The sequence below is a fragment of the Mauremys mutica genome, chromosome 26 (genome assembly GCF_020497125.1).
Source record: "Mauremys mutica isolate MM-2020 ecotype Southern chromosome 26, ASM2049712v1, whole genome shotgun sequence".
NCBI classification, from domain to species: Eukaryota; Metazoa; Chordata; order Testudines; family Geoemydidae; genus Mauremys; species Mauremys mutica.
The window spans coordinates 5,076,577-5,104,476 of record NC_059097.1 but is presented as its reverse complement, the minus strand read 5'-3'; the positions used below and the strand labels follow the sequence as shown (position 1 = coordinate 5,104,476).

At 52.1% G+C, this 27,900-nt stretch overlaps 1 protein-coding gene across 2 annotated transcripts in view; it reads right to left on the bottom strand.

Moving 5' to 3' along the window:
- Positions 1-27,470, bottom strand: part of LOC123356743 (hydroperoxide isomerase ALOXE3-like) — a 37,409-nt gene extending 9,939 nt beyond the window's left edge. For both annotated transcript variants that reach the window (XM_045000125.1, XM_045000126.1), the window contains exons 1-10: positions 27,290-27,470; positions 25,953-26,157; positions 14,097-14,181; positions 12,837-12,959; positions 12,089-12,192; positions 6,240-6,412; positions 5,977-6,120; positions 4,041-4,244; positions 2,192-2,278; positions 629-798 (exon numbers count right to left, since the gene is read on the bottom strand). In XM_045000125.1, coding sequence (XP_044856060.1) covers positions 629-798; positions 2,192-2,278; positions 4,041-4,244; positions 5,977-6,120; positions 6,240-6,412; positions 12,089-12,192; positions 12,837-12,959; positions 14,097-14,181; positions 25,953-26,157; positions 27,290-27,436 — 1,442 coding nt within the window. In that variant the 5' untranslated portion in view covers positions 27,437-27,470. The remainder of the gene's footprint in view (positions 1-628; positions 799-2,191; positions 2,279-4,040; positions 4,245-5,976; positions 6,121-6,239; positions 6,413-12,088; positions 12,193-12,836; positions 12,960-14,096; positions 14,182-25,952; positions 26,158-27,289) is intronic.
- Between the last annotated feature and the right edge of the window lie 430 nt (positions 27,471-27,900).

Genomic DNA, 27,900 nt, shown 5'->3' with positions numbered 1-27,900 from the left:
TGCAAGGACGTTTCGTGCCCTAGGCAAAACTTCCACCTTGTGCCCCCTGCACCCTCCGCCCTGAGGTGCCCCCCCGCCCGCAGCAGCTCCCCACCCTCCCCCCTGAGGCACCCCCCACCCCAGCTCACCCCTGCTCCACGCATGAGCACGAGCACCCCGAACACGCCGTGGCCGCTTCACTTCTCCTGCCTCCCAGGCTTGCAGCGCCTAAGCTGATTGGCACCGCAAGCCTGGGAGGCGGGAGAAGTGAAGCGGCCACGGCATGCTCGGGGAGGAGGTGGGGCAGGGGTGAGCTGGGGCGGGGAGTTCCCCTGCGTGCTGCCCCCCCCCCCTCCTTACTTGCTGCAGGCGGCCCTCCCTGCCTAAATGCCAGCGGCGACTGGGGCGGCCAAAGATCCGGCCACCGCGGTCACTGCCGAAGAAAATGGCGCCCCCCAAATCCCAGTGCCCTAAGTGACCGCCTAGGTCACCTACATGGTTGCACCAGCCCTGGGCTTGGTCTGTGGGTGGGGCTTGACAGAGCACTACCTCTGTTTTCTCCTAGAGCTTCACTGCTCTGCCCAGCTCCACTGTGGTTCCTCCACCCCCAGCCTCTGAGGCATCACTAGCCCCCGCCCCCTGGATTCACCTCTCCACCGCTGTCCAGATCCTCATGCCATCATCCCGGTAGTAGTAATTGGGGAGCAAGGTGACCCCACGAGCTTCCAGGTCGTCCGGCAGACAGAGCGCCTCGTAGCTGACATTCTCCATGCCCTTGGCCAGCAGCCTCAGCATCCCGGCCCGACCCGTCGAGGAGGCCTGGAAGAGAGGCAAGAATCTAGAAATCTTGAAAGGACAGATCCCCAACTGGTGTCAATGGGCGTCTCCCCATTGAAGTCAATGGGGCCAGACCCCAGTTGGTGTCAATGGGCGTCTCTCCGTTGGAGTCAATGGGGCCAGACCCTAGTTGGTGTCAATGGGCGTCTCTCCATTGGAGTCAATGGGGCCAGATCCCCAGTTGGTGTCAATGGGGGTCTCTCCATTGCAGTCAATGGGGCCAGACCTCAGCTGGTGTCAATGGGCGTCTCTCCACTGGAGTCAATGGGGCCAGATCCCAGCTGGTGTCAATGGGCCTCTCTTCATTGGAGTCAATGGGGCCAGACCCCGGCTGGTGTCAATGGGCGTCGCTCCACTGCAGTCAATGGGGCCAGACCACAACTGGTGTCAATGGGCGTCTCTCCATTGGAGTCAATGGGGCCAGACCCCAGCTGGGGTCAATGGGCGTCTCTCCATTGGAGTCAATGGGGCCAGATCCCCAGCAGGTGTAAATCAGCATTGTTCTATTGGCGGCAGTGCAGGTCTGACATCTTGTGCTGGACTGCAATCCCAACCCCGACCCCTGCGCCGGACTGCAACCCCCGATCCCGACCCCTGCGCCGGACTGCAATCCCTGACCCCTGCGCCAGACTGCAATCCCAACCCCGACCCCTGCGCCAGACTGCAATCCCCAACCCCTGCGCCGGACTGCAACCCCCGATCCCGACCCCTGCGCCGGATTGCAATCCCCAACCCCTGCGCCAGACTGCAATCCCAACCCCGACCCCTGCTCCGGACTGCAATCCCCGACCCCGACCCCTGCGCCGGACTGCAACCCCCGACCCTGACCCTAGTGTGCAGCTCTGAGCCCCGACTCCTGCACCGGGCTGCGAGCCCCTACCCCCATACTTCATGATGCACTATGATGCACACCTTATATGTATTAGTTGATTTTGTACACGGATCTTATGATTAAAATAAATAAACGTTTTATTATCATTATTCTTCTTGTTAATTACATATTTTTCTGTTTTTTTCACAAAGTAACTGCTATGAAATTATATGGAGGGGGGAGGGTGCAATTTTATATTCTTGCCTCTGGCACAAAAATAGCTAGTTATGGCTCTGCTACCCACTACCCCCACTCCCCTCCCAGAGCCGGGGAGAGAACCCAGGAGTCCTGGCTCCCAGCCCGCCCTGCTCTAACCACCAGGCCCCACTACCCTCCCAGAGCTGGGGAGAGAACCCAGGGGTCCTGGCTCCCAGCCCCCCCTGCTCTGACCCACCAGCCCCCACTCCCCTCCCAGAGCTGGGGAGAGAACCCAGCAGTCCTGGCTCCCAGCCCCCACCCTGCTCTAGCCAAGGGGACAGGAGTGGCAGGCAAGTCACCTCTCACCTTGTCGAAGATCCCTCCCGGCTGGATGAGACTGGTCCTAACCACGGTGTTGATGTGCAGTGTGTAGCGGGTGTGGGGGATCAGGAGCTGTGGGGAGCAGAGCGACGTGGGGCTGAGCTGGTGTAGCCCTGAGGATTAATCTGTTGGTCTGTATAAAATGTCTTTTTGATAAAAGTGTGTAGGCTGCATAGATTAATAGAATTTGCAATAAGCTGTAATGAAGATACCTAGAAATTTCTAGACCAGACATCCTGGCCTATTTCCTCTGTGACGCTGAAAGCAACCTTTAAGACCCTTACTCAAAAAAGTAATAATAGGAGACAAACCTACGCAAATGTCTAGGGACTTTTTGAATGTTTACTAACCTTTCACCTAGTTAGGGTACAAAGGAGGGTATTTTTGACCACAAATGTAACACATACACCCGCAAGCTGTCATTAGTACGCACACAAACGGTCAGCCAATGAAAACAGGTACCCTCACCTTTCCATGGGGGAAAGACAAATTTGGGCATAGGAGGAAGGATTTCTCCCTATAAAAAGGGTGGCAATCCTCCATTAGGGCAGGCGATACACCCATCCTTCTATTCTCCATCGCCTCACCCTGCCTACACCTACGAAAGCTGTCAACTACTGATAAATCGTAGTGTTCTGTCCTTTCACAGCTGTAAGTATGAAATAATTCTTAATTTCTACTTCACCTCTAAAGCATCTATGCTAAGAAGGGTTTAATTCATAACCAGTTTCTTTATAACTATTCTTCCTCTAGCAAAGGTGTGAAATCTTCTGAGTGCTATTGCTGCAGAGTGCATTTAGAACTGTGTAATATCATATCATATCTCTTAAAGAACTGTGATATTTTGTAACTTTGTAATCTCATACTGCTTTTAACATTTTACATTTACTTCTTGTTTTATTGATTTTAAATAAAAGGTCTTGTTTGACTAAATTCTGTCTCAGTATAGTTTTTCTGTCACATAACCCAATCTCCTTGTATAAATTCTGTGAAGCCTGATTCAAGACGAACTTTTATCTTCTGATCACACATATTGGCGAGCCATACCCATATTATTAATATCTATTAATTATTACTAACATTATTAATTAATTAGAAAATTAATTATTAGATACAACTAAATTAAGTGGATAAATTCCACTGTCCCTACTAACCCTCCCCAAATCAGGCTACACTGGGGCCTTGGTGCTAACTCTAAATCCAATCCCCCACCCCCCGTGACACAGCCCCTGTGGGATACAGGGCCCATCGAGGGGCGACTGGCCCCACGCGGCTGCGTGAAGCAGAGACGTGCCCACACACAGCTGGGCACAGGCTCAGCCGGACATAGCTGGGGCAGGGCACATCTGGGTGTTATCCAGACGACACCTGCAGAAGCAGCTGGGCATAACTGGGGCGTGGATCCAGGTGGGGAGTGGGCCCCTTTGGCTGCAGATGGCACCTTCGCAATCAGCTGGGGAACAGGCACTGCGGGCACATCTGGGGCAGAGGCTGCAGCTGGGCACACACCTGGGTGCCCCTGGACCCTGCAGACACTGATGGGCCATAGCAGGGACAGCTGGGCACATTTTGAAGCGCTATCAGATGCCTCTGGGTACATCTGTGACACAGATGCAGCTGGGCACAGATGTTGCCGGACACACCTGGGGCACGCAGCTGGGCACTACCAGGGAATGGCTGCAGTGGGGCGCTTCTGGGGCACGGATGCAGCTGGGCATATCTGGGGCACACAGCTGGGCACAGCTGGCACATGGCTGTTTCCTGGCCAAAGACACAGGAAGGACATGAGGGGGTGACCCTTCCCCAATTTCGGTCCCTCTCCCCCGCCCCTCACCTTGTAGACAGGATGGCACATGGGCAGCTGGTGCAGTGTGGCCATGCAATAGACCTCGCAGAGGAGATGAGCTTCCAGCAGGTGGGTGTTGACCTCATGGACATGGACGTTGGCCAGGCGCACCCAGATCTTGGCCAGGGTCCAGTCCCACTGGGGGTCGCTGGGCAGGAAGATGGGGCTGCCGGGGCCCGGGCGCTGGCTGAGCTGTGGGGGGCGGGGAAAGGAGTAAGCCTCCTGCATGGCCCACGTGCTGGGAGCCCTGCAGCTGGAGGTGGGACTAAGGCTTGTGGGCTGTGACATCCCGAGACACCAGTGGGTGGGAACCGGGGGGCGGGGGCTGCCCCACCCAGGAGGGCCCCACTCCTGAATGAGTACATGGAGCAGGAAAGGGGGAATCAGAGCCCTCCTGTGAGACTTCTGGTCCATCCGTCCATCCCTCCTGCCCAGCACCTCGGTCCATCCGGGTGCTACGGAGCTCGAGCGCTCATGGAAAAAATAGGGGGTGCTCAGCACCCACCAGCCACAGCGGGGCAGCAGATCAGCTGTTGGCGGCTGGCGGGAGGCACTTGGGGGGAGAGTGGAGAGCAGTGAGTGGCTGGCGGGTGGGGGACCTCGGGGGAAGGGGTGGAGCAGGGGTGGGGCCTCATGAAAAGGGTCGGAGTGGGGGCAGGGCCTCAGCGCAGAACAGGGGTGGAGCAGCCACTGGGAAATATCAAAGTCAGTGACTGTGCATCCATCTGTCCATCCTCCCGTCCGTCCTCCCGTCCTCTGGTCTCCTCGGCCCATCCATCCTCCCATCTGTCCTCCTGTCCTTCTGGTCTCCCCAGCCCATCCATTCTCCTGTCTGTCCTCCCGTTCTTCCGGTCTCCTCGGCCCATCCATCCGCCTGTCTGTCCTCCCGTCCGTCCTCCCGTCCCTCTGGTCTCCTTGGCTCATCCATTCTCCTGTCCATCCTCTCGTCTGTCCTCCCATCCTTCTGGTCTCCTCGGCCCATCCATCCTCCCATCTGTCCTCCTGTCCTTCTGGTCTCCCCAGCCCATCCATTCTCCTGTCTGTCCTCCCATCCGTCCTCCATCCCTCTGGTGTCCTTGGCCCATCCACCCTCCTGTCCATCCTCCCATCCGTCCTCCGTCCCTCTGGTCTCCTTGGCCCATCCACCCTCCTGTCCATCCTCCCATCCCTCTGGTCTCCTTGGCCCATCCACCCTCCTATCCGTCCTCCCATCCATCCTCCCGTCCCTCTGGTCTCCTTGGCCTATCCACTCTCCTGTCCATCCTCCCGTCCCTCTGGTCTCCTTGGCCCATCCACTCTCCTGTCCGTCCTCCCGTCCGTCCTCCCGTCCCTCTGGTCTCCTCAGCCCATTCATCCTCCCATCCATCCTCCCGTCTTTCTGGTCTACTCGGCCCATCCATCCTGATGTCCATCTGTCTGGCCTTCCTGCCCCGTTGTAAAAATTTTTTTTTTAAAGGGTGAAAAGTGGATTTTCTCCTTTTCCAGCCCCACTTTCAGAGGTTTTCTGTCTTTCTTTTTCTTTCTTTTTTTTAACGTTTCAGTGATGAAAAATGCAGAAGACGGGAAAAGAGAAAAAAAGAGAATAAAGAGGAAAGGAAATTGAGAGAGCAACTCCCCACCTCCAAATCCAACATTTTTCACTTTCTGAACCCGCCCCCACCAACCTTTTGAGTCCAATCACACTTCCTGTTTGGATCCAATAACAGAAAGGCTCTGTCAAAATTACCCTGTATGGGAGGACCCATGTTGGAGGGTTTCTCATGGGACAATGTTTCACCCCCCCAAATGTTGAGGTACCTGCTCACTAGGAAGGGCCCACTGGTCTGGATCGGGGGCAATTCCTCTGTTCTGGATTAGCCTGGCAGGGCTAAAGGGCTCCCTGGGCGGTTGTGAGCACCAGGCAGAGGCCGGGCATGCTCATTACCTGGATGGCCAAGGGTATAACCTGCCCGCCAGGTGTCAGGTGCAGCAGGCAGAGCGGTGCGGCCAGGTACTGTTGTTTCCCGTTCAGCTGCGTGGTGGGGATCCCCTCCAGGATCTTGTAATCCGTCAGGAAGATGTTCCCTTTCTGCAAGGCGGAGAGAAGGGTTCATCTCTCACATGAAACAGGCTGCTGGGTTTTGTTGCGGGCACCCACAGAACTCATCCCCACAGACGGCTTTCGGGAGACCAGCAGGATCCTCTTACCTTGAGCTCGTCCTGCAGGGTGGTGCCCTCCCCCAGGGAGCTGGCCACCATCTCCTCCGTCACAGGAAAGTTCTCCGGGAGCGATGTGCATTTCCGCATCACCACCGGGTTGACCCCATTCAGGAACTGGTACCCGAAGAATGAATCTTCCTGCCAGTGCTCGGAGACGTACTCTGGGGACACAGATAACAACAGGTGAGTCAATGGGGCCAGACCCCCAGCTGGAGTCAATGGGTGTCTCTCCGTTGGAGTCAATGGGGCCAGATCCTCAGCTGATGTCAATGGGAGGCAATAGATGGGGGAGCATGAGCCCCCTCTGTGGGGTTACATCATCCCTATGCTGCCTTGGTGGAAAGTTACAGCAGCAGGACAACAAGAATAGAGGAGTTAGATAAAGTTGTTATGAGAAAGTTGAGAGCTAGCCCGTGGGAGACAGACGCCAGGTGGCCTAGCTGGGATCGGTTTCAAGGTGATAAACAAGTCCATAATCAGATGGATTGCATGGGAAATGGGAAACCAGTAAGCAAAGGGCCATGCATGTGAAAAGTGTGTGTATCAGACAAAGAACCAATCAGCAGCAATGTGATGTTGGTGTGTCTGACGTTTGCTAATATGGAGAAGCCTATATAATATGATGCATTGTACACAATAAACGATTTTGCTTGCAATCATATTGGTTGTTGTGCTTTATCCCGGCCCGCATGAGATGCACTGAGATGCAACAAATGGTGACCCCGACGTGATTCGAATCGGATCGAGTCGTTGTCCTGAACAGGCGGGAGAACAGCCGCGGCAGGAGGTACTGGGGAAGAGCCAGCTCCTGGGCGTCCGGAGGGAGACGCATTGAGCTCAAAGGTGAGCGGCTAGCGAATCATGGGTACCGCTGCATCAGCGGAAGAAAAAACGGTGCATGAATATTTGATACGCATCGCGGAATGGCAGGGAGAAAAGCTCCCCTCTGATACATTGTCCCGCCTGCTGCGGTGGGGACAGAGAAGGGGACTTTTCGTTAAGCCGAGTACAATCTTCGATAAAACTGTCTGGGAGCGGCTAGGCTCCGAGCTTTGGGAGTCGGTGACTCAGGGCGATAAGGAAGCCTTCTCCCTGAGTCAAGTATGGAGTAAAACAAGGAAGATAGTAGACACTCTCGCAGCCGAGGCGGGAGTGCAGGCGGCCCTTCATGAGATCCTCCGCCCAACGCCCGAAATGCCTTCTGTGTTGCCGGTTGGAGCCAGGGAGTTTTTCGGTGGCGAGGACACGGTAATACCTTTGGCTCCCGATCTGGATGATTTTGCCCCTGTTACGGTCCCACTACCCTCTGATATGACCAAGCCTGGGACAGTGCCGGGAAAACCGTTATGCTTCTCCGGTATGAGCAGCAACAGCTGGGTGTTCTGACACAGGATGCACAGATTAAAAGAAGCCAAGCAGGGAAGGAAAAAGAACAGAATGAGTTAACCGAAGAAATCTTTCTGGCCCCAGTCAAGGACACGCCGCTCAGCTAAGACTTGGCGGACAGCCAAGGAAAAGGGGGGCTTGACTGGGCCCAAAAAGCTGTGAGAGCTGAAAAACCCTGCCAGGCACTAACGGAATGTGTTAGCTGTCTCTTCTCACAGGTATGGAAGAGCTGCCCAAAGATCCTAGCAGCCCTGCCACTCCTTGGAACCAGGAGACTGACTGCTTGGACCCATGATTTTCACTGCAAAAAGACCCCTTCACATCAGAAGAATTTTCCTACTGATGATTGGCCTATTTATTTTTCTAGTCCTACTGTGTTTCTGGATAGCAGGAAAAAAGGACAAGGTGACGTGCTGGTTAACCTCTCCCTTGTCCTTTGGCAGCCCCCATTGTGTCATTGGATTCTTTTGAAAGAAGCAAAATCACTACAGGATGATGTCCTGGTAATCTCCCCCATAGAAGCTGAACCACGACGGTGGTGGAAAAGAAGAAAAAACACTCACATCACTGACATTGCCAACGTCCAGAAATTCCTGACTAAAAGGACATTAAGAACTGACCCCAGTGAAGAAACAAAGAATTGTACACTGGCAGGAAGAAATTTGTGGGACTCCTGCTGAGAAATGTGGTATTGATTGGATTTTGGGGTTTATTTTACAGGCTGCGCCCTGTGTTTTGGATAAATCCTTCAGTATGTATTGCCCTCCCTAATTGGATTGTAAATGATATTGCCCTTATTTAGTTTTTTATTGTTGGAGCTCCGCTAATTCAAGTACAGGGTGGAGTTGGTGAGTTACATATAATTTTCGCCATTAGTTTTAGGATCCAAAGGCTACTGGCAGAGATGGTATGGGCTATTACTGAGGCTGGGAAAGCATTGCTGTGGGATTTAGTACGTTTAAAATCCTGAATAACCAGCTGATGGCCATTCGGAGTGATCTTGAGCACCAGGATGGCCCACTGCCCTTACAGATACATCAGGAGTACCATCTGTTCTGGGGAGGCCAAGCATTTGGACCGGTTAGGGTGGGTGTGGGCTCTCACATACCGAATCCTGCCGGGTCCATGGGGAGGATGAATGTGGAACTAATTACCCTCTCATTATTAACCCCAGCTCCCTAGAGTTTAATTGCTTTTTGTTTTTAAAGTTTGAGAAAATTTAGCCAAAAGTTTGTTGAGTATTCTCAAAAGGGGGAGTTGTTGGTGTTACTAGGCATAAATCTAGGTAATTCGGGAGAATGGCTTTGGGCCTATGTGACCCAAAGTACCTTTATGTAAAGTGCTTTTGTTAGCCTTACTAGATTTTTGTAATTTCTTGTGTTATGTGTTATGTGCTGACTATTGGCAGTTGCAAGGCTGTTTGATACTAGATGTAGCCAATATTAAATGAGATAGGCGGAAAATAGATGCTGTGATTAAAGTTGCATGCATGAGAATGTAGCCCCCACGGTGGGAAAGTACAGATAACTGTTTACAGTAGAGACCAGAAGGGTGGGGGCTAGTTAAAAAGCACACCCTCCTAGTTATACTGATAGTGGAACAAGTTTGTGTCCTTGAAAGGGAACGGTTCAGTGGAAAAAAGGATCGGGCCCAGGCGGGCAGGCAACAGACAAAAAGCTTGGAAAGCAGGTTGGAAACTTTTGAGGGTGTAGTGGAAAGAAAAGGTAGTTAAGCACAAGCTTGGGAATTTCAAATATTCGGGAGGATACTTGGAATGGTGATTTAGTTGAGAAAGGTGGTTGTTGGAGTACAAGCGAGTAATTTAAGGCAGAGTAAAAAGTTAACTCTGTGGTTGCTAGAGGGAACAGCAGTTGAATTTTGTAAAGATGCTAAAGAGAAAAGTTTTTGGTGTTTTTGAAATGTTTGTAAATAAGTTTAGGCAAAGAAATTAGCTTGCAATTGTTTGGCTATGAACAATTTTGTTAAATTAATTAAAGAATGTATACAGTGCTATGTAATTAAAATTGTATTAGGTTTTAAGGGCACTGTAAATGGTAATGTTTTTTTTTTTTTAGTGTTTAAAAGCAGAAGTTAAAAGTAAAGAGTAAGCCAAAGAGCATTTGTATTAATTGTTCCCCTGTTTTGCCTAAAATTAATAAGAGTATTTGTATATTTTAAGTAATGATTGATTACCCAGTAGGGGTAAATTTGTTTTTGTTTTTTAGATAATTAAAGAAAATTAATGCCACCTGCACAGCATTTAATATACCATGCATTTATTAATAGAGTAAAAATTATGTTTTGTGTTTTATGTTTTGTTTTGTGATGTTTGTTTTGTAGCCAGAATTGTTGTGTTTAATATTTTTATGAGATGGTTTGATTTGAAATTAAGCTAAAGAGTTAGATTGAAATGCAGATACTGGTTTTATTTAATTTAGAATACAAAGTGTTTGGATACATCAGAAGAAAAATGTGATATGCTAAAGTTTAAAGCATTTTTTTAAGTAAGAGAGAAATTTTATTGGCCAATTTTTTTGTTTTAGAATGGTTATTAAAATTTGCATACCAATAGTCTTGGAAAGCAAGAACATGGTTGTAAGAATTTTGAAGGTATGTGTTGTATAAATTTATTTGATTATTTGCATTTTATGTATGCGTTGCTTTAGCAATTGCAGGATAATATGTATAAGCTTACGCGTGATTATAATCCTTTGTGGGATTGGCTTAATGGCCTTGGCTGGCCCACTTAGGTTATTTTTCTTCTCCATATGGGAATAATTGCGTTGGGAGTTGTTTTTTTTATTTGCTTGCCCTGTTTTGTACGCCTTTTGCAATGAAGCTTGGAGAGGTTTATTGGATGTCTTTTTAAGAAAAGAGGGGGAGATGTGGGGTTACATCATCCCTATGCTGCCTTGGTGGAAAGTTACAGCAGCAGGACAACAAGAATAGAGGAGTTAGATAAAGTTGTTATGAGAAAGTTGAGAGCTAGCCCGTGGGAGACAGATGCCAGGTGGCCTAGCTGGGATCGGTTTCAAGGTGATAAACAAGTCCATAATCAGATGGATTGCATGGGAAATGGGAAACCAGTAAGCAAAGGGCCATGCATGTGAAAAGTGTGTGTATCAGACAAAGAACCAATCAGCAGCAATGTGATGTTGGTGTGTCTGACGTTTGCTAATATGGAGAAGCCTATATAATATGATGCATTGTACACAATAAACGATTTTGCTTGCAATCATATTGGTTGTTGTGCTTTATCCCGGCCCGCATGAGATGCACTGAGATGCAACACCCCTCTAGCTATGGGAGATGTGGTGGGATCCCCAACTAGCTGCTGGGGGACAGATCCTGATTCCAGCCAGAGCTGCCCTCCAGTCTCCCATGTGGATGGTGTAGTAAGAGGAGGCCCTAAGATATAAACCTTGGTATCAGAGGCCTGGTATGAGGCCTGAGGCCTGAACTAAAGTAATGGTCAAGACTTTGCTAACATAAAGCAAAGTTAAGCTGCTCACAGAAGCTGGCAAGAAAAGGGCTGATGTTGCATAAACATATATCCACATAGTGGATTGAAGCATAAACACGGTACCAGGACACAGAAATACTGTACATTCCACACAGATAACAAGGAACAGACGGACCCATCCCAATGACAGGGCCAAAAGGGGAATATGATGGATAGAGATGTTTTGTTCGAACCAACGTGTACAAGGTGAGAGGCGGCACCTGACTACGTAGAGGGGTCGTACCTTGAAGCATAAACACGGTACCAGGACACACCGCCCCAGGGGTACATTCTTATACACAGGTACAAACAAGTTACACATCACTCCTGACGTATTGAGGTGCGACCCTTCTACGCAGCAAGATACAACCGCTCTACGTAGTCAGGTGCCGCCTCACACCTTGTACACGTTGGTTCGAACAAAACAACCCTATCCATCATATTACCCTTTTGCCCCTGTCATTGGGATGGGTCCGTCTGTTCCTCGTTATCTGTGTGGAATGTGCAGTATTGGTGTGTCCTGGTACCGTGTTTACGCTTCAATACGCTATGTGGAGATATGTTTATGCAACATCAGCCCTTTTCATGCCAACTTCTGTGAGCAGGGCCTGCCTCTGGCTCACAGCTTTATGTTAGCAAAGTCTTGACCATTACTTTAGTTCAGGCCTCAGCCCTCATACCAGGCCTCTGATACCAAGGTTTATATCTTAGGGCCTCCTCTTACTACAGATGGAACCAGGGAGGCTGCAGAGGGCTCACAAAGCCCATTTGTCCTTCACCGTCCAGCCCCAGTGCTCAGGTCAGCCCAGGAGGAACAATGAGTCTCAGCCCTCAGCCCTGCCCATGGTGGAGTCAGCAGGGCCATCTCACCCCATGTCTGTGGGCACAGGGTCAGATTGTGTCGGGGGGCCGGGGGCAGGACATGCCCGTGCACTGGGGGAGCACAGACCTGAAGTGGGGTTCTTGTTACACCAGAATATCTTCCGGATGTCTTCCAGCTTCTCCCAGGAGCCCGTGCATAAGGAGAAACCCTTCAGCTTCAGCTCCAGCTCCCTGGGGACAAGAGAGACCCTTAGAGGAGAGACCGATGGACCCGGCCAGTCAAGAGAAAGGAGACGCAGCCAAATACCCAACTGAAGGGAGGGTATTGCCAGGCCCCATAACCACAATGTGTGCCAGCCATGGCCCCAATCCACCCCCTTTGGGCACTGTCGGGCAGGGAATAGCAGCAGACTAGAGGTATCTGATCATGCCCCCAGTCTGATAGATAGATAGATTGGTTTTCAGTTGGTTGGTCACTTGGGAGCCATGATTTCTATTCCCACCACTGTGCAGCTGGTGACCTGAGGTCTAAACAGAGGGTCAGAGGGGAAACTAAGTCAGAGAGGAGGGTTTAGACCGGGAGGACTTTGGGGCATGGGTTGTCTCTCACTGTGGGTCACCAGGGCCCGGAATAACATAGCGACCGAGAGGAATGGCTGGGGATGTCCGGTACAGAGGCAGGCGTGAGTCCTGCTCTGGGGGCAGGATCTGAGCTAGAAGATGGCCTCTTTGGAGTGACTCTCAGATCAACCCATCCCCGCTGGGGTACCTAGGGAGGGGGTTGGTCCCCTTTGAGCCCTCTCCAAATCCCCACTGCCCCAGGCTGCTCCACTCAGGGCCGGCCCCAGGGTAGCGTCCCCTCCCCCCACACTCACGTTTTAATGGTGCGCAGGATGAAGATGGTGGTCTTGGTCAGGCTGTACTTGTCATTGGAGTCCAGCTCATCCACGGTCACCACGTCCAGGCACCTTGGCCACCCGGGGGCATATTCCTTCCAGCTGCCGGGAGACACACATGGGCTCACCATCCCATGCCCGAGAGAGCGCAGACAGGGGCCCCTCCAGAGACCTCCTCTGCCTCACCCAGGCATGGCTGGAGGCTCCCCATGGGCAAAGAAACCCCTCGCCTGCTCAGCTTCCTAGCAAAAATAAAACCGTCTGCAGCTTGTGTAGTTACAGAGGAACCATCCAAAATGGGCAGCCAGTGTGACCGACTCAGCAGCACTGCCTGCGTCTGCAGAGAGCCTGAGCCCATTGCTCCAAGAACTGCCTCGACTCCCTTCAAATGCCCTAAGTGGCTCGTTTAAATAGTGTTGCAAACCCCAGGGGTTCGTAGATCATGCACCAGCCCCGTCCCCTGAATAAGTAAGACCCCAAATGGTTATTGAGTGAAATCTCAGGATCTGGAAGTCAATCCCTGTAGGTGGGGGTCAGATTTCTGAGCTGCTCTCCCCACACACAATGTCTGGAGAGTGACTTGGCTTTTAATACAGAAGCTGAGTTTTTCCCCAGGATAACCCCGTGACTCTGGGTGCTGGGGCTTTCAGAGAAGCCCTGAGCTGCCGATGCCACAGGGTTAACTCTTCCATTGTCTCCCCAGAGCAGGTGTGGGAGACTGATGGAGAGTGGGGGGTGGTAAGGCCTACCCAGGGGGGTAAGATGGGGCAGAGATATGGTTTTAGATGAGTCTCGCCCAGCATAAGCTCTTCGCCCACCTTCTGCCAGTGGCTGGAGCCTGCCCACCCCTCCCAGGTGGAGACCAAAGGAAAAGACCCTGCCCTTCCAGAGGTCACTGATAGGAGGTGCTGCAGCAGCTGAGAACAGAGACAGGCTGCAGCACAGCCGGGCTGATCCTGACATTTGGGAGGGGAGGGTGTAGGATTGAATCAGGGTCCCCATGAGCCCCTGGGTTCTCTCCCCGGCTGTGGAGGGGAGTGGGGTCTAGTGGTTAGAGCAGGGGAGTTGAGAGCCCAAAGTGGGAGGCAGGGGAAGGGAGTGAAAGCAGAACCGGAGCTTATTATCGTCCTCCCCCGGACAGGGCTTATGACTCTATCAGCCTGACCCTCCTCATCCCCCAGTCCTGCCTGGGTGCATCCCAGCCCCCTTCACCAGCCCTGCCGCCCCCGCCCGGCTCACCGGTAGGCCTCCCGCCGTGCCTTCAGCTCCTCTTGCCGGTGCTGCAGCAGCAGCGGGTGCTGGGCATCCTCAGACACGGTTTTGGCTGGAGGGAGAAGAGGGAGTTTGAAAGCCAATGGCACACCTGGGTGTTAGCCACATCATGGGCCCATCCTGCCGTGTTTGTGTGTGTGGGCGGGAGGATGGCTGGTCCCAAACAGAGTGAGAAACAGCACCTCCTGCTGCTCCCCCAGGGAATCAGGGAGGACGCTTGCTTTCTCTAATGGGGGTGTACCAGGCTGCCTCCCCCCAAAAAAGGTTCTCTTCTGTGATGTTATTGACATGAACTGGGACCGTATAGATCATTGTTGCAACCAAGGTCCTGTACTGGCACCAAATCTTGTATAAAGGGGGTCAGATAAGGTGTCTAAGACAAGGTTATGGTTTGCTGCTTAGGATTACGCTGTCTGGATGGGTGTATCAATTTTGTAGTTCAAGTTATGAATATTGGCTCTGTGCTTGTATCTCAATGTGTTCGATTCTAAGAAGCCTCAGTGAAGCATTTGGCCAGTTTCTTGAGAAGGGACTGTTCTCAGTCAGTGCCCAATCAAGAAACAGTTAATGGACAATGGACCTTGGGAGACTCCAATCCACATAAGAAGTCTTCCTGGGAACGCTCAAGACAGCATGTGGGCAATGGCTGCCGCCTGTAAAGAACTGAGTCATGCATGGACATGTGATGTGCCCATGTGACTCCAAACTCCATTTTGCTGTAATTTTCCACAGTAAGAACAAAGAAGTGTCCTTACGCCTGGAAGCGACTATACAAGGTGATGTTACCTCATCTCCATCTTGTCTTCAATCCTGCTTCATACCTCTGGAGGGACTTTGCTACAAACTGAAGCTCTGAACAAAGGACTGAATGACCCATCCCAGCGGGGGATGTTCCAGAGACTTGATTTGAACCTGCAGCTTATTCCATCACTGCTACAAGCCTGAACCAAGAACTTTGCCATTACTGCATGTAATTAATTCCATGTAACCACTTCTAGCTCTCATCTAGATCTTTTTCCTTTTATAAATAAACTTTTAGATTTTAGATTCTAAAGGATTGGCAACAGCGTGATTTGTGGGCAAGACCTAACTTGTATATTGACCTGGGTCTGGGCCTTGGTCCTTTGGGATCGAGGGAACCTTTTTCTGTTACTGGGATATTGGTTTTCATAACCATTCGTCCCCATAACGAGCGGTACTGGTGGGGACACTGGGAAACGGGAGTGTCTAAGGGAATTGCTTGTGTGACTTGTGGTCAGCCAGTGGAGTAAACCCGAAGTCTTCTCTGTTGGGCTGGTTTGGTTTGACTGGGTGTGCAAAGGACCCCCAGCCTTGTGCTGTAACTGCCCTGCTCTAAGCAATTTGTCCTGAATTGGCACTCTCAGTTGGGTCCCACCAAAGCCAGCATCGTTACATCTTCACTGATGTGGGGGAGGGTACTGAGAAGGGAGCAGGGGTGCAGGGGCAGTGTCAGATGCTCGCAGGGCAGATGTGGACAGCTATGCATGGGGCAAACCTGCCCTGGGGCAGATGTGGCCAGATGTGCAGGGTGCCAAATGTTATCAGGGACAGATGCGCATGTGTCCAACCTGAAAATAGACGGATGCAGATGTGGCGAACCTCATGGAGGACCTGTGGCAAACCAGGGCCAGGACAGATGGGGACAGATGTGCCCATGGCAAACCTCATGAAATATAGTTGTGGACGGATGTGGACGGGGCCGGCTAGCCTCACAGTATATGTGGACAGATATTGCATGGGGCGAACCTCTGGAGGGACAGATGTGCAGGTGACAGCCCTTATGTTGGCCAGATGTGCACAGTGCAAACCTGAGGACAGACATGCATGAATGATGGATGGGGTGTAAGAATCAGGGTCCAGGTGCTCCTCCCCGGGGAGAACAGAAGGTTTGAATACCCCCCCCCCATAAGTTCAATCAACTGTTTGTATACAGTGTTATTTGACCATAAAAATATCCTGAGTAAGGTATTTTATGCAACCGTGTGATGTTCTGAACTGCCCGGCCCTTGTGAGCAAGGCATCCAGGCTGTGGTTGTGAACATGTGTATGCGAATACAGAGAGAAGTGTCAATTGTAACCATGATGCAACGTTAGCATCACCTCGTGTGAGGGCGGGGAAGCAAAACAGGCCAGGAGAGGCCACCTCCCAAGCCAAGTGTTTACACGAAACCAGTTCCAAGTAACCATCCATTAGCCAGCCCAGGAGATGACAATCAAGAGCCATTACATAGGAACATACGAATGGCCAGACTGGGTCAGACCAATGGCCTATCTAGCCTAATATCCTGTCTTCTGATAGTGGTCGGTGCCAGGAGATTCAGACAGAGAGACCAGGACAGGCAATTTCTCGAGTGATCCATCCCCTACCATCCAGTTCCCGCTTCTGGCCGTCAGAGGTTTAGGGACATTCAGAGCATGGGGTTGTCCCCTGATCATCTGGCTAATAGCCATTGATGGACCTATCCTCCATGAACTTCTCTAGTTCTTTTCTGAGCCCTGTTATAGTCTTGGCCTTCACAACATCCTCTGGCAAGGAGTTCCACAGGCTGACTGTGCGTTGTGTGAAGAAATACTTCCTTAGGTTGGTTTTAAACCTGCTCCCTGTTAATTTCATTGGGTGACCCCTGGTTCTTGTGTTATGTGAAGGGGTAAATAACACTTCCGTAGTCACTTTCTAGATTTAGTCACCCCAGTCATGATTTTCTAGATCTCTATCATATCCCCCCTTAGTCATCTCTTTTCTAAGATGAACAGTCTCAGTCTTTTTAATCTCTCTTTATATGGAAGCTGTTCCATACTCCTCATGAGTCCAGCGGAGGGCAACAAAAATGATCAGGGGGGTGGGACACATGACTTGCAAGGACAGGCTGAGATAACAGGGCTTCTTTAGTTTGCAGAAGAGAAGAGTGAGGGGGGAATTTGATAGCAGCCTTCAACTACCTGACGGGGGGGGGGGGGGTTCCAAAGATGGAGCTCGGCTGTTCTCAGTGGTGGTAGATGACAGAAGGGGGGAGGGATAGCTCAGTGGTTTGAGCATTGGCTTGCTAAATCCAGGGTTGTAAATTCAATCCTTGAGGGGGCCATTTAGGGATCTGGGGCAAAAATCTGTCTGGGGATTGGTCCTGCTTTGAGCAGCAGGTTGGACTAGATGATCTTCTGAGGTCCCTTCCAGCCCTGATATTCTATGAATGTCTACTTCTAACAAGGAGCAATGGTCTCATGTTGCAGTGGGGGAGGTTTAGGTTGGATATTAGAAAAAACTGTTTCACTAGGCAGGTGGTGAAGCAGTGGAATGGGTTCCCTAGGGAGGTGGTGGAATCTCCTTCCTTAGAGCTTTTTAAGGCCTGGCTTGACAGAGCCCTGGCTGGGATGATTTAGTTGATGTTGGTCCTGCTTTGAGCAGGAGGTTGGACTAGATACCTCCTGAGGTCTCTTCCAGCCCTGATATTCTATGATTTTTGTTGCCCTTTTCTGTACCTTTTCCAATTTCAATACATCTTTTTTGAGATAGGGCAACCAGAACTGTATGTAATATTCAAGGTGTGGGCCTACCATGGATTTATATAGAAGCAATATGATATTTTCTTATTATCTATCCCTTTCCTAATGGTTCCCAACATTCGGTTTGCTTTTTTGACTGCCGCTGGACATTGAGTGGATGTTTTCCAGAGGACTATCCACCATGACTCCAAGATCTCTTTCTTGAGTGGTAACAGCTAATTTAGCCCCCATCATTTTGAATTATCGTTGGGATTGTTTTCCAACATGCATTAACTTTGCATTTATCAACACTGAAATTCATCTGCCATTTTGTCACCCACTCGCCTGGTTTTGGGAGATCCTTTGTAACTCTTCGCAGTCTGCTTTGGACTTAACTATCTTGAGTAATGTAGTGGTGGCTGCAAACTTTGCCACCTCCCTGCTCCCCCACTTTTCCAAATCGTTTATGAATATGTTGCACAGCACAGGTCCCAGGACAGACTCCGCTAATTATCTCTTCCCACTGTGAAAACTGATCATTCATTTCTGCTCTGTTGTCGATCTTTTAACCAGTTACTGATCCATGAGAGGAGCCATAGGTGCCGACTCCATGGGTGCTCCGGGGCTCAAGCACCCATGCCAAAAAACATAGGGGTGCTCAGCACCCATGAGCCATAGTGGTTCCTGCCCCCCCACCCCCGGAGTTTTGTACCTGTGGTCTGGTCACAGCACATGCCCTAGCCCCAGGTGGAGCTTGAGTGTGGAATGTGATCTGTGCTGTGCTGCTCCCCATTCTGCCCTGGGGGCAGTGAGATTGTTTGTTTATAAACAGAGGCAGGGTGACTAAGATCACAAAAGTCTTCTCATTAAATTAAATTAAGGATCTTTAGATGATCCTGAAAGCATTCCCAGGCACCCTAGTTAAAAGACAGGAACCAAAGCGCAGGAATAAATGGTGAGTTTTCAGAATGGTGTCAAATGGTGTCCCCCGGAAGTCTGTTCTGGGACCAGTCGTATTCAACATATTCCTAAATGATCTGCAAAAAGAGGTAAACAGGGAGGTGGCAAAATTTGCACACAATACAAAATTACTCAAAAGAGTTAAGCCCAAAGCTGACTGCGAAGCGTTTCAAAGGGATCTCACAAAACTGGGTGACTAGGCAACACGATGGCAGATGAAATTCAATGTTAAGTGCAAAGTACTGCACATGGCAAAATATCATCCCAACTACGCATACAAAATGATGAGGTCTAACTTACCTGCTACCCCTCATCAGGAAAGAGATCTTGGAGTCACTTGCAGTAACCTGGCAGCCCCATGCACAGTTATAAGTATCGTGCTCACTGGGCCTGTATCATCCTGAACTCATTCTCCAGCTTCAGGTGACTTAAAAATAATCTCCAATCATCAACGGGACAGACACAACTGAATAATGTAGCTGTCCTTAATGTGCATGAAGACCATACCAGGGAACTAGATGTAAATAAAATTGCTGACAGTTTCATTCAGAAAGCTACGGTGAGATGTAATGTCTTTAAACCGGGACGTTGGTGAAGACAGCTTGTAAGTGACTGCAATGATATCAATATAGTATAATTCAGGAGAACGTAAATACGTAGTTCATAAGAGCGTAACCATTATTAAAATAGTAAAGATACCAACAATAGACACATTCAGTAACTAGAACAAGAAAGATGTGTATAAAGAGGTTGAAAACAACCTCTCCCCAAAGCTAGCAAAGTCCCGCCCCCACACACACCTCTTCGAAAGCACTCACCAGCAAAAACAAAAGTCAGTGCCTATTGTGATGTTATTGACATGAACTGTGACCGTATCGATCATGGTTGCAACCACTGTTATATCTTTGCAGCAAATCTTGTACAAAGATTGTCGTGTGAGGTGTCTGTGAAAGGTTATGGTTTGCTGGCTATCTGGATGTGTGTCTCATTTTTGCAGTTGAAATTATGAATATTGGCTATGCACTTGTATCTCAGTGTGTTTGATGCTAAGTAGCATTAGGGAAGCATTTGGTCAGCTTCTCAAGAAAGGAATTTGCAGATTAAGTGCCCAGTTAAGAAACTCTTAACTGACAATGGACCTTGGGAGACTCCAATCCACATCTGAGAAGTCTTCCTGGGACGTTCGAGGTAGCATGTGAGCAATGGCTGCTCTACCTGCAAACTGAGTCATGCATGAACATGTGACTTGCCCAGGTGGCTACAAACATCATCTTGTTGCTGTGATTTTGCACAGGAGAACAAAGGGGTTTCCGCCCATAAGAGAGAGAATATAAAAGGCCCTGGGAACCAGGTGTGTAGCTAGTGGGGTTCAAAGGAAGCAGCCGCTTCCCCTCAGCACATTTTCCAAAAGCAGTGCCTTAGTTAGGGGTTACCATGGTGCCAGCGGGCGGGGCCCATGCTCCGCTCTGAAGCTTGGCCTGCCAGCCGGCGCTGAACTCCTACAAGCAAGGGGAAGGGCGGGGGCTGGTCCCTGCGGTGGGGCGGGGCAGCACCGGGCACAGGAAGTGGAAAGTGGCAGTGCTAGAACTGCAGCAGGGGGGCTGGTACCGGGCAGGGCCGCCCGGGGGGGGGCGAGAGGGGCAATTTGCCCCAGGCCCCGAGCCCCACAGGGGCCCCCGTGAGAGTTTTTCGGGGCCCCTGGAGCGGGGTCCCTCACTCGCTCCAGGGGGCCCGGAAAACTCTTGCGGGGCCGGGCGCAGGAGCTTCTTCCGCTCCCGGTCTTCACCGGCAGGGGGTCCTTCCGCTCCGGGGCGGAAGGACCCCCTGCTGGCGAATTACCGCCGAAGACGGAGCGGGTCCCGCCGCCGAAGTTCAGCCCGGTCTTCGGCGGTAATTCGGCGGCGGGGGGCCCTTCCGTTCCGGGACCCGCCGCCGAAGCGCCCTGAAGACCCGCGGCGGGAGTCCCCCTCCTCCGAATTACCGCCGAAGACCGAGCTGCACTTTGGCGGCGGGTCCCGCTTCGGCGGTAATTCGGCGGCGGGGGGGGGCCCCCACCGAGGGTCTTCAGGGCAGTTCGGCGGCAGGTCCCGGAACGGAAGGGCCCACCGCCGCCGAAGACCCCGGAATCCTTTGGGCAGCCCTGGTACTGGGAGCAGCATGGAGCGGCCGTGAGAGGTGGGTGCAGGTGGCCCGGCTCCCCCTGCCTGGGGCTCCCCTCGCCCGCCACAGGGCGTGGGCTCTTTCTCTACAGCACTGCCTGCAGTGGGGCTGGGGCTCTCCCGGGGCTCTGCCCAGCACGCACCCAGCACCCCTGGGGCTGCTCCTGCCTCCCCAGGCTGGGGTCCTGCTGCGGCTTGCGCCCCTCTGCCTCCTCCGTGGGGCAGGCAGCCCCAGGGGGCTGAGGCCGTGCCACCCCTTCCCCAGCTTCCCCCTCCAGCAGCCCCCACACCAGTTCAGCCCTCGGCACCACCGGGTCCTCCCCCGCTTCATGCAACCCGCCCCTACCGTGCAGGTGCAGGGGGCGGCCCGGCCCGGGGGGACTGGGGGAGCCGCAGCAAAGCCCTGCCCGGAGCTGGTGCAGGACATGAGCCTGGCGCTCAGCCCAGGCTCCGGCATCAGCCTGCAGCGGGGAGCGCAGCCACCCCCCGCCGGCTCGGCTCAGCCCAGCCCCACTCTTAAAGGGACACGGACCCCACCGCGGCTCGGCCCGGCCCGGGGCACGTGGGGGTGTCAAGGTGCGTGCAGGGGGCACCCGGGTGCCTGCAGGGCCCTGGCAATAGATGGGTCTGGGGAGATGCGGAGGGGGTGGGTTACATGGGGTATCCAGGAGGGTCGGTATATGGGAGTATCAGGGTGCATGCGGGGGGGGTGCATGCAGGGGGCTTTGGGGCACGAGAGCCCCCAGCACTGCGGTGCACTGGTGCAGGTGGGGCGCTGCAGGGCGTGTGCTGAGTTCCTGGCGCTAGCATTGCTGGTGTAGGTCTTGGGATGGGGGGGGGGGCGCCAGCCGCCTCCCAGCATTCGAGCGCGCCCCGGGCTGCCGTCCAGCGTTCTAGAACCAAGAACTCTGCCATTACTGGGTGTAATTGATTCCTGTAACCAGTTTCAGCTCTCGTATATATTGCTTTCTTTTTATGAATAAATCGTTAGATTTTAGATTCTAAAGGATTGGCAGCAGCGTGATTTGTGGGTAAGACCTGACTTGTATATTGACCTGCGTCTGGGGCTTGGTCTTTTGGGATCGGGAGAACCATTTTTCTTTTACTGGGGTCTTGGTTTTCATAGACTCTAGGGCTGGAAGGGATCTCGAGAGGTCATCGAGTCCGGTCCCCTGTCCTCAAGGCAGGACCAAATACTGTCTAGATCAGATAGAAATTTATCTAACCTACTGTTAAATATCTCCAGAGATGGAGATTCCACAACCTCCCTAGGCAATTTATTCCAGTGTTTAACCACCCTGACAGTTAGGAACTTTTGCCTAATGTCCAACCTAAACCTCCCTTGCTGCAGTTTAAGCCCGTTGCTTCTTGTTCTATCCTTAGGGGCTAAGGTGAACAAGTTTTCTCCCTCCTCCTGATGCCACCCTTTTAGATACCTGAAAACTGCTATCATGTCCCCTCTCGGTCTTCTCTTTCCCAAACTAAACAAACCCAATTCTTTCAGCCTTCCTTCGTAGGTCATGTTCTCAAGACCTTTAATCATTCTTGTTGCTCTTCTCTGGACCCTCTCCAATTTCTCCACATCTTTCTTGAAATGTGGTGCCCAGAACTGGACACAATACTCCAGCTGAGGCCTAACCAGCGCAGAGTAGAGCGGAAGAATGACTTCTCGTGTCTTGCTCACAACACACCTGTTACTGCATCCCAGAATCATGTTTGCTTTTTTTTTTTTGCAACAGCATCACTCTGTTGACTCATATTTAGCTTGTGGTCCACTATAACCCCTAGATCCCTTTCTGCCGTACTCCTTCCTAGACCGTCTCTTCCCGTTCTGCATGTGTGAAACTGATTGTTCCTTCCTACGTGGAGCACTTTGCATTTGTCTTTATTAAACTTCATCCTGTTTATCTCAGACCATTTCTCCAATTTGTCCAGATCATTTTGAATTATGACCCTGTCCTCCAAAGCACTTGCAATCCCTCCCAGATTGGTATAATCTGCAAACTTAATAAGCGAACTTTCTATGCCAATATCTAAGTCGTTGATGAAGATATTGAACAAAGCCAGTCCCAAAACAGACCCCTGCGGAACCCCACTTGTTACAACTTTCCAGCAGGATTGGGAACCATTAATAACTACTCTCTGAGTACGGTTATCCAGCCAGTTATGCACCCACCTTATAGTAACCCCATCTAAATTGTATTTGCCTAGTTTATTGATAAGAATATCGTGCGAGACCGTATCAAATGCCTTACTAAAGTCTAGGTCTACCACATCCACCGCTTCTCCCTTATCCACAAGACTCGTTATCCTAGCAAAGAAAGCTTTCAGATTGGTTTGACGTGATTTGTTCTTTACAAATCCATGCTGGCTATTCCCTATCACCTTACCACCTTCCAAGTGTTTGCAGATGATTTCTTTAATTACTTGCTCCATTTATCTTCCCTGGCACAGAAGTTAAACTAATTGGTCTGTAGTTTCCTGGGTTGTTTTTATTTCCCTTTTTATAGATGGGCACTATATTTGCCCTTTTCCAGTCTTCTGGAATCTCTCCCGTCTCCCATGATTTTCCAAAGATAATAGCTAGAGGCTCAGATACCTCCTCTGTTAGCTCCTGGAGTATTCTAGGATGCATTTCATCAGGCCCTGGTGACTTGCAGACATCTAACTTTTTAAAGTGATTTTTAACTTGGTCTTTTTTTATTTTATCTTCCAAACCTACCCCCTTCCCATTAGCATTCATAACCATTCGTCACCATAGTGAGTGGCACTGGGAAACGGGAGTGTCTACAGGAATTGTTTGTGTGACTTATGGTCAGCCAGTGGGGTGAGACCGAGTCTTCTCTGTTTGGCTGCTTTGGTTTGCCTGAGTAAAGGAAACCACCCTGCCGATGAGCCAAAGGTGATCCTGGATTTAAGTGAAACCCAGAAAGAGTCTGTTGCTGCTCAGGAAAGTGATCCTTTCGAGCAAGCCCTAGGTGAAGAGGGTAAGGGCAGAATTTCTGTGAGGGGGTGAATTGATGCTTTGAGAAGCTCCCAGGGAAAGGAATCCTCACGGTAATCTGTGCAAGCAGTTTGCTGGAACTAAAAGTGTGGAAGTGATTTGACCAAGGCAGTTTCAGTTCCTAACAGCCAGAAATGTTCTGTGGTGAATGGATCCACTGACTTTCCTGTTGAAAGATCCAGTGGGGATGGCTTTGAGAAGATCTCAGATGAACCTAAGAGCTGTTAAGAAAGTTGAACAGCCCTATAACCAAGTGGCTGTGCTCGACCAGTTTGCTGGGCAAACAAGGTTGTTGAGAGAGGAATGTCTCCATGCTGATTCGGTGGGTGGACAGTCTGTGTCTCGGGTTCAGAGGGCAGTTGAGTCTGCAGAGCAGAACGGCTGGGCAGTTAATCTCTGGAGCAGGGCCGGCTTTAGGAAGTGGGGGGGCCCGATTCGAATATCTTGCGGCGGTCCAGGTCTTCGGCAGCGGGTCCTTCGCTCATTCCGGGTCTTCCACGGCACTGAAGGACCCACCACCCAAGACCCGGAGTGAGTGAAGGAAGGACCTGCTGCCAAAATGCTGCCGCCCGGACCGCCGCGGTGAGTAAAAATTAAAAAGTTAGGTGCTCTTCTTTAGGGTGCAGGCGTGGGGCCTGATTCAGGGGAATCGGCCTAAAGTTGGACCTGCTCTGGAGAATGCAGGGACGGGCAGGTATACGCTCATCCCTAGACACTTTGGATATGACTCGTCGTCGCTCAGTGGAATTAACGTCGGATTCCATGTGGAAGCAGAGGTCGGTAAGGGAAGGACCACAGAACTTTGAGTCTAACTTGCTGGTGAAAATGGATGGTATCTCTTTACAACAGAGAACTGCCTTGGAAGTGGTAGTGGTTAAGGATCTGAATAGTCGGGAGCAGGCTCCTGTCTCAGTTGATGCAAATTACCTGGCTGGCAGGGAGAAGAAAGACTTACTAATAGCTAAAAGAAGGAGGAATCCTTGTGGCACCTTAGAGACAAACACATTTATTTGGCTTTGTTCATCTCAGGTGCCACAAGGACTCCTCCCTGCTACAGACTAACAGGGCTGCCGCCCTGAAACTTGCTAATAGCTGGTAGGGAAGACAACACACCCAGTCAGCCCATGGATTCTGTTTAGCAAGAGAAATCAGGGTTGGATCCTTCAGGGAGCTCCCGGCGAGACCAGGGTGCTGAAGGCTCCGAGGTCGGTCCCAGGAGGCATCGAAGCCAAGGATGCTTCCCCTAGCAGAGTATGCCAGAGCAGTACCAGAGCACCGAGCCTGTGACCTCCCTGACAGAGGCTGCAAATGCCGCCCCCTCTCTGTTTCTCCGCCCCCCCCTCCCCACATACACCCTTTCCAAATCATTTATGAATGTGTTGCACCGCACTGGTCCCAGGACAGACCCTCGGGGGTGTGACAGAGCAGGGAGGATTGAGCTGGGGATGTTGCGGGGGAGTTTTGCAGGTACTGTCTGCCCTGGGGATGGGATATCAGGGGGGTGACTTCACTTGAGGGATGATACCGGAGCGTGTAATCCAAGCCAGGAGGGGGATGGGGCCAGGTGACACCTTCTGCCTGGGAAGCTGGACAAAGGCTGGAGGAGGAGCCGGGATGTGTCGCTGGAGGAGACGGCTGGAGGGGGGGGGGTTCAGTTTGGAGCTGGCTGGGGGAACGGAGGGAGCCCCAGGGCTGGGGTCTAAGCTCCCTGCCCCCCAAGACGGACCTGACTGAGGGGGTCCTGTTGTCTGTACCTACAAGCTCTGTGCTGGACTGTGTTTCTGTCGTCTAATAAACCTTCTGTGTTACGGGCTGGCTGAGAGTCACCGTGAATCGCAGGAAGTGGAGGGGTGCAGGGCCCTGACTCCCCCACACTCTGTGACAGGGGGACCCTACTATTTACCTCTCCCCACTGGGAAAACTGCCCATTCATCCCTCCTCCGTTGTCGAGCTATTAACCAGTTACTGATCCATGTGAGAATCCATGAACGTTCATGGGAGACATGGTGACATCCATCAAGTCAACAGGGAAATTTCCCCCGCCCCCCAGAATCACCATGTTCGGGGGGACAGGGCGCGCCAGGGCTCGCCGCTGACCAGTTGTTGAGTGGACGGGAGGCGCTCGGGTTGGGGGCGTGGAGAGGAGGGGGCAGAGGGCAGGCAGGGCCTGTGATCCCTTGTGTGAAGTGGGGGACCTACCTGCCCCTTCTCGCAGCTCCACGGTGCGGTACCCCTCGATCCATTGGTAGCAGGGGAAGCGGTAGGTGTCCCCCTCGGGCGATGTCACCTGGACGCAGTTGCAGAGCCAGCCGTCCGAGGGGAAGAAGGAATAGGGCTCCTTGTGCAGTCGGATCAGCACGATCGGCCCCAGGCTTTGTGCGCTGGGCACCTGGTATATGTCCACCTGGGGAGGGAGAGGGCCAGGGGAGCAGGGTTAGACCCCCCCACAGCGCTGGGGGATGCCAGGGATTGCCCCTAATTCCTGCACACGGCTCATTGCTCTTCTGCTCCGGCTTCTGGGGCAAAAGGGGAACCGCCCTGGCTCATGGGGGTTCTGCCTGAAGTGACCTCCAGGGGCACCACTCAGACGGAGCCCAGAGATTGGGGGTCAGCGCAGCAGTATTGCCAGATCTAACCCAGCCAACGGCTGGCAAAAGGTCGAGAGCCCCACGCCTCTGCTCCCAGCGGGGAGGGGGGAGAACAAGAGATCTAGGGCAGCACTATTGTGGGTAGAGCAGTAGCACGGCGAGATCCAATCAGGAGTCAGGCCCCTGTTGTGCCAGGCGCTGCACAAACCTCGACTGAGATCAGGGCCCCCTTTGCGTCCAGTGCTGCACGGACACATACCGAAAAGCCACAGTCTAAACAGGCAAATTATTATCCTCCCTAGTTCATTAGTTTCTAAGGGCTTTGTATGGGTTAGAAATCATCATGCTTCAGAGCTCTGAACAATAGGGGACAGGAGGGAAATGGGGGCAGTTTAGCCCTTCATTGAGGGGTCTTTTGCAATTTCTTATGAAGCAGCCGGTGTCAGCCACTGTTGGACAGTGGCCCGGTTGGATCCGCTGCTCTGGCCAGTCCCTGCAATGGCAGGGGATTGATTAGGTTGGTGTGCCCAGATGGTGCCAGCAGATGAACCATGCCGCAGAGGATGGAAACGCCCTCAAGGAACCTGACCTGGGGGAGAATTTCCTTCCTGACCCCCAATGTGGTGATTGGTCGGACCCCAACATGTGAGGGAGACACACCAGCCAGGCAGCTAGGAAGAGGATTCTCTGGGTGCCGGCCACCCCGCCGGGTGTCCAAGCATCGATGCTTCAGAGGAAGGTGGGGGAGGAAAAAAAAGCAGAATGCACCCGACCAGTTATTGAGCAGGGAAGGGGGGGAGGTTGTTCCTGACCCCTATGGAAAACCATCTGAAGCCCTGAAGCATGAGAGTGCCTGAATGCAGAGCTGCAGGTGTTCTTCTCGGAAATTTCCCCCTTGGGAGATCCTCAGGAGACAGCTGCTGTGGAGGAGGGAGGACTCATACTCACAGCTCCGGGAGCAAAGTCCTTTCCTTCATGATCCAGCCGGTGCTTGGGGGTCTCCCCGTGAGCTCCCACCAGGGTGATGGAGATAGCGCTGCAGGTGCTGGCCGCCAGGCCCTGCCCGGTGGTCACCCAGACGGTGTAGGTGGCCATGGGGCAATGTCAGGAGGTGGTTTGCTCACGCTCCCTCCAGCCGATGAGTTGGGACATTAAGAGCAGCTCCCAGCGGGCGAAGGAGATTGTTTTTTGGCAGCTCCGCCCTGCAGACCACGTCTGGCTTGCTGACTCGCTCCTGGATAATTGCATCTAGCTGTAGGCCAGGTGCAAGCTGGCTCCAGTGGGGCCCCTCCCAGCACCCACGCACCTGTGAAGAGACTCACCTGAGCCAAGATCTGGCAAAGAGGATTATCACAGACACGCACACGCACACGCCGTGCTCTGGCGAAGGCCTCAGACGTCTTGTGTCTGCTTCGAGCAACTGGGGAGTGGGGGGCATCTTCTCCACCAATGCCTCGCCGGGCAGCCCTTGCAAAATCCCGTCAGCCCAGTCAGGGCTGGATTAACCTTTTGTGGGCCCGGTGCCAAACATATTTGGGGGAATGAAGGGGCCAGGGGAA